The sequence below is a fragment of the Orbicella faveolata genome, unplaced genomic scaffold (assembly GCF_042242905.1).
Source record: "Orbicella faveolata isolate gen_17 unplaced genomic scaffold, um_ofav_v1 contig_34, whole genome shotgun sequence".
Taxonomy (NCBI): domain Eukaryota; kingdom Metazoa; phylum Cnidaria; class Anthozoa; order Scleractinia; family Merulinidae; genus Orbicella; species Orbicella faveolata.
Genome location: NW_028301563.1, coordinates 7,104,372 through 7,114,677, shown reverse-complemented (window position 1 = coordinate 7,114,677; position 10,306 = coordinate 7,104,372). Strand labels below are relative to the sequence as shown.

The window sequence follows — 10,306 nt, the reverse complement described above, 5'->3', positions numbered from 1 at the left end:
AGAAAGTCACGCTCTGGTTGATCACGTGACACTGACGTGTTCAAATCGAGCACGATTGGAAAATTAAGGGAAATTTGTGCTCAAATTAAATATTCTTCAAAAGAAACACCAAAAAAAGGCTTCTTATTTTAATCGTTCTAGTTCCCAGAGCCTTCGGTTCTTTTGGTTACGTATTTTAAAAAACGTAGCACTGGGGACAAGAATCATCCCCAGTGATCCAGGTACGGTCGCTACGGTCGCTTCGAAAAAAGGTTCAGCGGCGATCGTTGTGAATAGATATGACGATGGCAGCAATTATATATGGAAACTGGTAGTCGTGATTATAAGGATCGCTCAACATTTTTGGAACAATCGCTACAATATATATCACAGAGATCTTAGCAGTCTAGCTCGGCAGTCATGCGTTTTGCTTTCAGTACATTTTGGCGGCAAAAAAGCCCGCCAAAAGTTGGCAGACGCGCTCAACAGACGCGCGCCGGGGACTGTAGAAAACAAGTCGCTCAGAAATAAAAAAGAAAACTTGCAGAACTTGCGACTAGATTAGCTTACTGAATGCTAGCTGATCTTTTCATTATTAAATTGATTTTCAAACAAGATGTTATGTGGAAATAGAACTGTACAATCCTGGCCCTTGGATAAATATGCTAAGTTTATTATGACAGGCACAAACCAAGGACAACAGACAAAAGATCAGGGTCACTGGAAGGTTAGTTGTTCGCGTCGGTGAGGTGTTTTATAGATGTACAAAAACAGAGTCAGTGAAAGTTGATTTCACTTAAATTGTATTTTATTTTTCTTTAATGTACTCTTTGCAGCAATTTTTGCCCGCCGAAGATGGATCTAGCAATTTACAAGTGTCTCTACTAGAATCAAACATGGTCGTAAGCGATGGAAAAGTTATTCACGTATGTTTTCATTAATCTCTCTTTAGTCTTACTAGGCAAGTTATAAATCTTGTGTTAACTTAGCACAGTTTTGAGGCCCCATTAGGGGGGGGGGGGGTCTGAATATCCCGTATCCCATTAATTTTTGTCCCAAATATCCCGTATCCCATTAATTACTGTAGTTTGTATCCCTATAATTCAAGTTCGATATCCCACTATCTCTTTTCTAAATATCCCGTATCCCTATAATTTTTCCCCGAAATATCCCGTATCCCTATAATTTTTTTCGCAAATATCCCGTATCCCTAAAACCCCTAATGAGGCCTCAGTTTTTATGTTCATAGTTTCACATTTTGCACTATATGGGCTTAATAAGTACTCTTTGAAGAGCTTTAATATATGACCTGTAACACTGCTGTTTATTCGTGTTTTCTCCATAGGAAAGTTTCTCTTTATTTAATGCCAACAAGTGGTTGAGAGCTGTGGTTAAAGGTGACAGTATGCTATTCATGTACAAGATGAACGTAAGTTTTATGTAGTGTCACTGCTTGTTTGTCTTTAGAAGAGTGAGCGACCGTATTAATCGGGGGGGGGGGGGGGCAATTTTAACTACCAATGAAAATAATAAGAATCAGAAGCTCCTTGCACCAGCTTAGACTTTCCTCACATTTGTTTTCGCAACAGCAGTGCATGTCTTCATCACTTCGGTTTTTGGTAATGCTGCTTTCTGACTAATAACTGGTAAACACTTTGGCCACTATCATTTGTCTCTTTGTTGTCTTATTTCAATAGAACGACTGCCGAAGATTCAGAGTGAAATTCAGCAAAACCTCTGACCGATCAGCGATGGAAAACTGCCGTCATTTCATTTCCGCCGTCTCTCCCCGAATCCCCGTGCGAGAGATGCCGGTAGCTGCGGGACCCGAGTCCGACTCCCAGGTGCAGATGGAGGATTCACAGGTTATTTCCCCCGACTCGCAGCAAGTCAGTAGAGGAACCACACGCGGGGCCGGCTGCAGCTCTACACCAAGCGCTGCTGCGAGTGGATTGACACTGTCTGACTTAGCGCAGAAGGTAGCCTGTCTCCTTGATAGTCGTGATAGAGAACGAGGAGGGGTGGGCGTTTGTAAGGGTTTTGTGTAATAATTGGCTATCCCACAGTCGCTACTGACGGCCGAGGTAACGTATTCGAAGCTCAAAATTCAGGCTTTCCGTTTTTCCTGAATCTATAGCTACCCAAATAGCATCGATATTGCAAAGAGAACACGCCAAGAGCTCTTGAAAATACATATCGTCTACCCATAAAAATTAAGATTTTCAAACATCGCAAGGGGCGTTTTCCATTCGACAAAATTTCTAGTTTGAACTCCAGGAAATTTCTAGGGGCATTTGGAACATTCCAGAAAAGAAGATAACCCAGCGAGGTATACCTAAATTTTAAAAACAATTTTGCCTAGAATTTCCTGTATTTTCTGCCAAATGAATGCTTCGCATCTCGGAAATTCAACAATAATTATTCGAATTTTTTGGAAACTTTTCCAAGACATTTCCACTACATTTTCCTAGATTGTAAAGGTTATAGAATATTTGGTCGAAAAGCATCAACAGATTGACAAAATGATATCCTCATGCATATTTGACGATAATCAGACTTATAAAAACTCAACAGCTTAAGTAATCCGTCTCATTCCCTGAATGCTTTTGTATTTCAGGTTACTTCATTAGAGTCACACAGGGATACCAACCAGTCCAGTAGCCATATTGATATACCACAGGATCAGCTGAGTCTGATGATAAGACTTTGTTTAACCGACAGTAACTTCCCTGCCTTTGTTGAGGCTGTTGAAAAGGAGTTGACAAACTTGACCTCTTCGGAATAAAACTAAACGTTTGAGTGTTGCATTCTCCGTGTTTTACATAAGCTAAGTGTACCACGCGGTAGAAAATACGGCCTGCAATGCAGACAGATTCCAGCTGTTGATTGTCTCTGCAAAAAATAACGTGTTATTATTTTCGGCGGAGACAAGCAACAGCTGGAAATACGACGGTGTTCGCAGGCTATAGAAAACACAGACAAAGAGAATTTAGAAAAGCCGTTAACACTGGTCAAACAATCGAGAATACAGCCGTTACTGAAATACTCGCACAGAGAAGCCCTTGAATCATCAAGAGCGTAGGCGTTAAGTACTCGACAACAGTATTCTCCATTCTCCAATTTTTGGTTATATAGTTACGGCAAACAGATCGAGAAGAGGTCACACTGCCAAAATAGCTAACTAAAGTTATCGCTGTCTTGACTTTAGTCATAGCCTTTTTGATGTGATCACAGCCAAGATCACGTCCATCCATTGAAGCTAGACAAAACAAGCTGTTGTAGATTCTTTTACCTTTCGTGCGTTAGGCTCCGTCCACACTACGCCGGAGGAATTGAAAACGGAGGTTTCACTCTGAAAACGCATCAAATGTTTTCCGGTCCGTCCACACTACTTTGGAGGAATTTAGAAACTCGAGAATCACCGGTCATTTTGGATTTGTGTTTGAGGAAAACTCGGTCGGGGAGATCACATGATTATCGTAATGTTTTCGAAAAGCTTCGTTTTCAAAATGTTTCCCGTCCACATGAAAACGAAAAGTCGTCGTTTTCAAATTCCTCCGGATCAAAGAGCGTTTCAGAAAGCTCCATTTTCGTGACTGATTCGTGTGGACGGTAGGCCTAACCGTAGTTTTATAAAGCTGCGTTTTCAAATTTCACCGGCGTAATGAGGACGCTGTCTTAGAATTCGAAGAAAACAGAGATAGTACTAATGCACGGTTTTAAAAGTACAGAAAATGTTTGCAAGGGAAGTTAAAGAAATACGTACAGCGATAGCAGAGCGTATTTTGAATTGGGGGGAGGTGGGGGGTTTACAAGCGAGCGCCAGTGGTGCTAACTTGTAGGGGGTCTGGAGATATTTGTATTTTTTGCTTGAAATTGGGGGACTAAACCCCACCCCACCCCTCCCGGCTCCTCCCTCCCTGAAATAACCGTAAACGAACTTTATTGGATAACTCGGAAATAATATCAAGATGACGTGTAAAAATAAAATACAATTAAGTTATTAAAATAATTAACAACAATAACAAATCAGGACAGTGGTCCAAATTTTCAGAATATATAACTTTCATCACTTCATGGTCAGAGATATCCACCTCCTTTCAAAATATATGCAGTTCTTGATCAATATAGTAATGTTTGCCAAATATAAATATGTTGCAACTTTATTTAAAATCAGGATGTGTCATTGTTTTTTTCTGTTTTGTTTTTTTTTTCGCAACCAATCATGATCATTGCCATGTGAATATGATATCATCGAAGCTGAAATCAAGTCCAATATTGCGAATCTACAAAAACTAATTTTACAATCTATTATTGTAAACACGGAAAACTTTATATATCTAAGTCTCTTTTAAAACCATCATCTCAATTGAACTTATTTGAAACAAAAAAACCTGCTACTGCCGGAGGTAAGTGAAATTTGTTACATGAGACCACCAAGTGAACGCTCTTCATGATTCAACTGAAAACAAAACGTCGAAAAACTTGAATTGAAACAAATAACATGGCTGCTGTATGTAAAGAGACACTTGTACACTCCTTATTAGCGTATTGAAACTTAAACAATACCATGTGCACTAAAGGAAAGTTGTCAAGTTTCGCTTAGTGATCAGAAACACCGTGATCGAATCGAATAACAGAAGTACTGAGTTTAGCTTCTTTACGACAAAAAAGTCTTTCAAATTTGCCTCTTGAAAACCAGACCAATGCACAGTAATCAGCACATCGAATTTTGGATATTTGTCCACAATGACAGTGCGAAAGTTTTTTCGCTAAAAGAATTCTAAATATAGCATTGTAAGTTGGTTAAAACAGTGTACGCATTGCCTTTAACTGACGGCTTGAACTAACACGTTTTTTTATACTTGGCAAACAATAATAATTTCACTTTAGATATATGAAATCTCGCAGTCGATTTTTCGAACCTCCAAGTGAAACAAAAATTGGTTTGAAAAGTTGAGTAGTTCGAGAATTCGGGGGTTTGAAAATTACAGCGTTTGATTAGCGAGAATTTTGATTTCAGTTTTGGAACTTTTCGGTGAGGTTTTCGGTTTATATTGTTTGGCCTATAGTTTTAGTTTGAATAAAAATAAGCCGAAAAAAAAAAACATTATGCAAGAAAAATTAATAGCTCGGTTAACTTTTAATCCTGGGCAGGAGCCTGGGTTAGCGTTAACCGCTGAACAACCTGGTCCTGGGCCCCGTTTCTCGAAGGTCCCGAAAAGTTTTCGCACCCGAAAAGCCGTAGCAAAATCTCAAACCTTATGACTTCAGAGCTGTTTTATGCACATATTCTCAATAGGAACAGAAGTTCCCTTCATACAAGAAGTTTCAGGCGTATACACTTCTTTATCTTTAAATACCGATTAACAAAAAATGTCTTTGCAATTGCGGGCCCGAAAAGTATCCGGGGCTTTCGAGAAACGGACGCCTGGACCCGTGAAATTGTGCATGCGAAAAAAATCACTGAGTGAAACTTGACCGAAACTCCTCGTTGCGTTCTGAAGAATGCGCACAACCGTTACTATGGGTAAGTTAATGAAGAATGGCGGTATTACGTGGTTCTAGGGTGCCAGACATCTCGAATAGTTTATTTGAACTTAGTTGTAGCCTTTTTTAACAGGTGACTATCAAGGATGATGCACATCCGTATCTTTGATACTTTTATCGCCCTTTTTATCTGCTCAGGCGATGTTTCAGGACAACGGCGGGAGTGCTTGGGTAGCTCCAACTATATTGTTCTAGCCACCTTAGAGCCATGGGCTCCAGCTGTAGAGACAGATACTGCCTGTGTAGTGGACAAGACTATGATTACAATACTTGCTTTCGTAACTGTGTTTTGTTTTGTTCTCATTATCTATACAAAATATGCAATTTATCAACTACCTTTTGTAAAAGACATAATTTAATTTTCAAAAAATCGTGAAAACGAGTTATATTTAGGCGGACGGGCTTAGTTAGCTATTAATTATTATTTTATAGAATTTTGTTTTTTAACTAACCATTTAGTTGCGTAGATCGAGACGAAGCTCCTTTAAAAGCGTCCAGCACCGGTTATAAACTCGAAGAGTCCTTTCCAGGGTATTGTCTCGGGTTACAAAGGTTTCGTATCGTTGTGAACATGTAATGTTAGAACTTTTAAAGGAGGGTCTGAATGGGGTTAACTGACTAGCGACAAAGGGCGAAAAATATTACTGACTACCAAGAAAACGAGGAAAAAAGTCTAACCGACAATAGACATGGTCCGTGGTTATAGGGATTTATTATATGGAGAAGAGTGTTTTACTGGGAACTAAACCACTCGTAGATTCCATACGCCACTTCATCCGGGACCCGAGTGGCGTATTTTCCGTATGTCACCTTTGTGAGTGTCATATCGTTCAATGAAGTCACGATTCCCGCCTTTTGCTTTTGTTGAATTGGTTTCTCCATATAATAAAAAGAACATTACACGTTGGCTCAAAGATATGAATTTTATGTTCTCGTGGCAAGAACAATATCTCACGAGTGAGCGAAGCTCACTCGTGAGATATTGTTCTTGCCACGAGAACATAAAATTCATATTTTCTCGCCGCCGTGTAATATTCTCTATATACGTACTCAGAAAGGACAGCATTTTGAGTTTATTCCTGGCTCAGGAAATGCCCAGATACTTTGGTGGCCTCTATTTCGCCAGAGGTAACCACAACCTCGTTCCCAGGGTCTCTCATCTTACCGCCCCCTGGAGCGGTAGACGTGAATTTGTTTTCCTCGCTCGCTCCAGGAGGCGGTAAGATGAGAGACCTTGGGAACGAGGTTGATGTAACCACACTAATTCCAAATTTAGTCAATTATAAAATTTCCGGTCTTCAAATTACTTTAAAGCCCCGAGATCCTTCTTTTCGGGGAGCAGCGAGGGCCTTATTTCTAGAACAGCGGCTCGTAATCGAACCGAAAAGGCGCCCTGCTGTTGTATTTTCACCGCTCGTTGTTTGTTCATGCCGTGCCCCTTAACTTTCTGCTACAGCTACGATGACACCTTTGCCAGGTGAGGACATAACACCAGGTATGGAAAGACAGATCAAAGAGTGGCTAGAGAGTTATAGACCAGTACACCAAAGGACGGTTAGGAGCAAGACTACAAAAGATAAGGCTGAGGCCTTGCCGCCAGCTGTCTGCGCTGTTCATCGCACCGACAACGAGTCTGAAAAATTCGAATTTGAATTTGTGCGTTTCGACATGTGACGGTAAGAGGTGATAATAGTTGTAAAATCATTAAAGATCCATTAACTGGTGTAGATTGATATGTATGGCAGCGAAAAACCCAAAGAAATCCCACAATAAAGCCACGAGAGCCGTTGAATAATAGTTGTAATAAGTGTTCGTGGACGTCTTGGGAAAAAAAAAGAGACTTCGGTAGCTAACAAAATTCCGTATCCTAAGGGCTAGAGTGGGCGTTCCACTCTTTGTCTAATTTACCTCTTTTGATTTACTTTGATGTCCTGTAATCGACAGGAAAACAAATTTATATCTAGAATAAAAGCTTTGGGGATTCTATCGGTATACTAGATTTGCAAACAAAAGTGGGGTAGACGATCACGTTGCTAAAATATCGGGGTTAACGAGGTTTAAGTGCAATCAAATAATGAAAATTTCAAGTTTTGCACTTCGTCTAGAGTTTTTAAAAAGTCTTAAAACTGCGCAAATTACATAACAAATGTGAATAATAAACTTGCATTTTTAACTATTAACTGAAATTTACTGACAACCGACAAAGGTCAAAAATTTTAACCGACAAAGTAATGAAATTTTAACCGACAGCCGACATGTGGACTCCCCAATTCAGACCCTCATGTTTCACTCGGAAAATAAGCCACACATTTCTGTGGTTCATAATTCTTAAATATAGAGATATTACACACGGTGAAACGAAGATATAGACATGAATTTTATTTCTGAGTGGTAATAACAGTATTTTACGAACGAGCGCTGCGTCGAGCTGCGAGTGAGTAAATTGTTTTACTAAAATATCTTTTAAGACGAGAAAATACAATTTTTATCTTTAAGCCATCGAGTAATTTTCTCCGTTATTACATAGACAAACTGACTGTTTGCACGTCGTCAATATCCTTAGTTTCAAATGAATTTAACGAGTGTCGTATTTTCTAGTAAAACACTCGTATAGTAAAAACGCTGGATGTTGGATCGACGAGCACAAGAAAAAACCAGGTTGACCACTTGATACCGGGTGTGTCCCCTCATAACATTGTGACGTCCTTCACCTCCACTCCACCATGTACCTCTTCGGCTAATACGTTATACAATAGTCAACTTATTTTTATTTTGTTTTAGCTGATACATACGGATGTAAAGTCGTTGAGAATAGTGATGCAGCCTTTGCCAAACCACAGTGTAACAATCAACAGCCCCAGGCAATCTACAGCTGCGCGCCTGCTAGCAGTTCCACACAGTACGAAGTGCACGTACTGTCTGTGTACGAGGTTATTAACACGCGTCCGCCATCAGCCGGTAATACTAATGTGAATATTGTCAGCAGCGGCCAATCAGGACGACCTATTGTACTCGTGTTTGCCAGCTACGAGCCTGTTAACTGGATTCTTAATGTATTAGCAAACATTACCATCAGTAAAATTATCTTGGTGAGTACACCACGGGAGCTAAAACCGACGAAATCGTTTCAGATTTTAAGAGGGAATCCACCAGAAGTTCGAGTAACAAGTGGACAAAAACTTTGTAACAAGCTTATTTACTTTCTATTGCAAACTTCTGTGCGACTGTGTTAAATACCCCCTCAAAAGGAACAATTTGTAACAACACCAAATACCGAAAACCAATTCTGAAGTTCATATGAAACACTTGAAAGTACTAGTTCAATAAAGATGACGATGAAATTTTACCTGTGTTTCCACAATGTCTCTGAACTTTGAAATTAATTTCCTCGAGTTACCATGGGTAATTGGTTTTGGTGTTATTTCAAGCGACTATTCATATATTGAGTTTTTAGAAATGCAAACAGGACTGTAATATACTTAACATTATTCTGGTGTAAGATTTTTGTCCACTTAAAACTAAAATTGCTCGATTTCCTATCGGATTTTGTCTTGATTAAGACTTGAAGACATTGCGCAATCGATCATGCATCATAAGCAGAAGTATTATGGATCTCTGACGCAATAAATTAGAAAAAAAGTAAAACATTTAACATCAAACAAACCCTCTGCGGAATACTTCAGAATTTGCGGTTCAATAACCAAAAAAAGTCAATAAATCTACTCTTACTTTTCTTAACGAGATCTATTCCTTTTTTCCGTCTTTCTCCAATTGGCTCAACCAGTAATTTTAACATTATTAGCCTATGTTCACACTTGGTGCCTGAGTACAATTTAAGCTGGGCACCAATGTGAACACACCCTCCAAGTACTTCCTCCAGTGATTATTCGGGCTCAAACACGGACTGTGTATTTCCTCGCATTAACTTTGAGTAGAGTTCTCGTTAGTAATCCAGAATACCAACACTAAGTAATCTTGCTAATCAAAGTCCTATATGAGCTAAAAATGAGTTGCATTCTTTTTTTAGGTTGCTTACTCCATATACGAAAGTTCTGTTAGTGGAGACGTGAACCAAGTGCGAGTTGTTGACAGAAGGGAGACCCGCACTTGGGAATGGAGCTGGGGATATGGCAGCGATTCAGGGGGAGGAGATACCGTGGGACTTTTGAAGTAAGTAAACAGCAAATGTGTTGGAGTTTGCTCAAAGGACTGCAAAGAAGACGACAAAGACCGTAGACGGAGATTCCATCCATCCATCCATCCATCCATCCATCCATCCGTTCATCTATTCATTCATTCGTTCGTTTGTTCGTGCATTCATTTATTCATCTATTAATTCATTTATTTTAGTGGAAAAGGGTTAGATAGGTGGGGTAGCAGTGAACGCTGTATATCACTCTCCAGCAACTGCCACAACTGCTAATTATGTTTATTTTACTATATACGGCCACAAATGTCATAGCTGCTAACCCTGGAAAAGCTGTGGTCAGCATGATTAAAACATGACGCACTGATAGTCGTATAGATGTAGCTCTCCATGAACAATATATGTACACGCATTTATTTTCCTTTTTTTTTTTCCTTCGTTTTGGAGGCAAGTGTACAACAGGTTTGGTGTAGTAACGTCATTTACAGGAACATACAGAGCTGATGAATGGTCCCTGATGGTATCTTCACACACTGGTACATGTACATAGCTAACACTTTATTTGTTGCCAACTTATCAATCTCATTGGTATGAAACATATTTAAAGTTTTTTTTTAAAAAAAAAAAACC

The 10,306-nt window shown here is 39.5% G+C and overlaps 2 protein-coding genes across 2 annotated transcripts; both read left to right on the top strand.

Moving 5' to 3' along the window:
- The first annotated feature begins 33 nt into the window (after positions 1-33).
- On the top strand, positions 34-2,782 carry LOC110066084 (meiotic recombination protein REC114-like). The gene is made up of 5 exons (XM_089271829.1): positions 34-706; positions 816-905; positions 1,325-1,408; positions 1,677-1,958; positions 2,597-2,782. The coding sequence occupies exons 1-5, from the start codon at positions 596-598 to the stop codon at positions 2,762-2,764; spliced, it is 735 nt and encodes a 244-aa protein (XP_089127955.1). The 5' UTR covers positions 34-595; the 3' UTR covers positions 2,765-2,782.
- A 2,955-nt stretch (positions 2,783-5,737) lies between these two features.
- LOC149104463 (uncharacterized) lies at positions 5,738-10,306 on the top strand. The gene is made up of 4 exons (XM_089272234.1): positions 5,738-5,807; positions 8,311-8,618; positions 9,557-9,699; positions 10,124-10,306. Exons 1-4 carry the CDS (start codon positions 5,738-5,740, stop codon positions 10,224-10,226), a joined length of 624 nt encoding a protein of 207 aa, XP_089128360.1. The 3' UTR covers positions 10,227-10,306.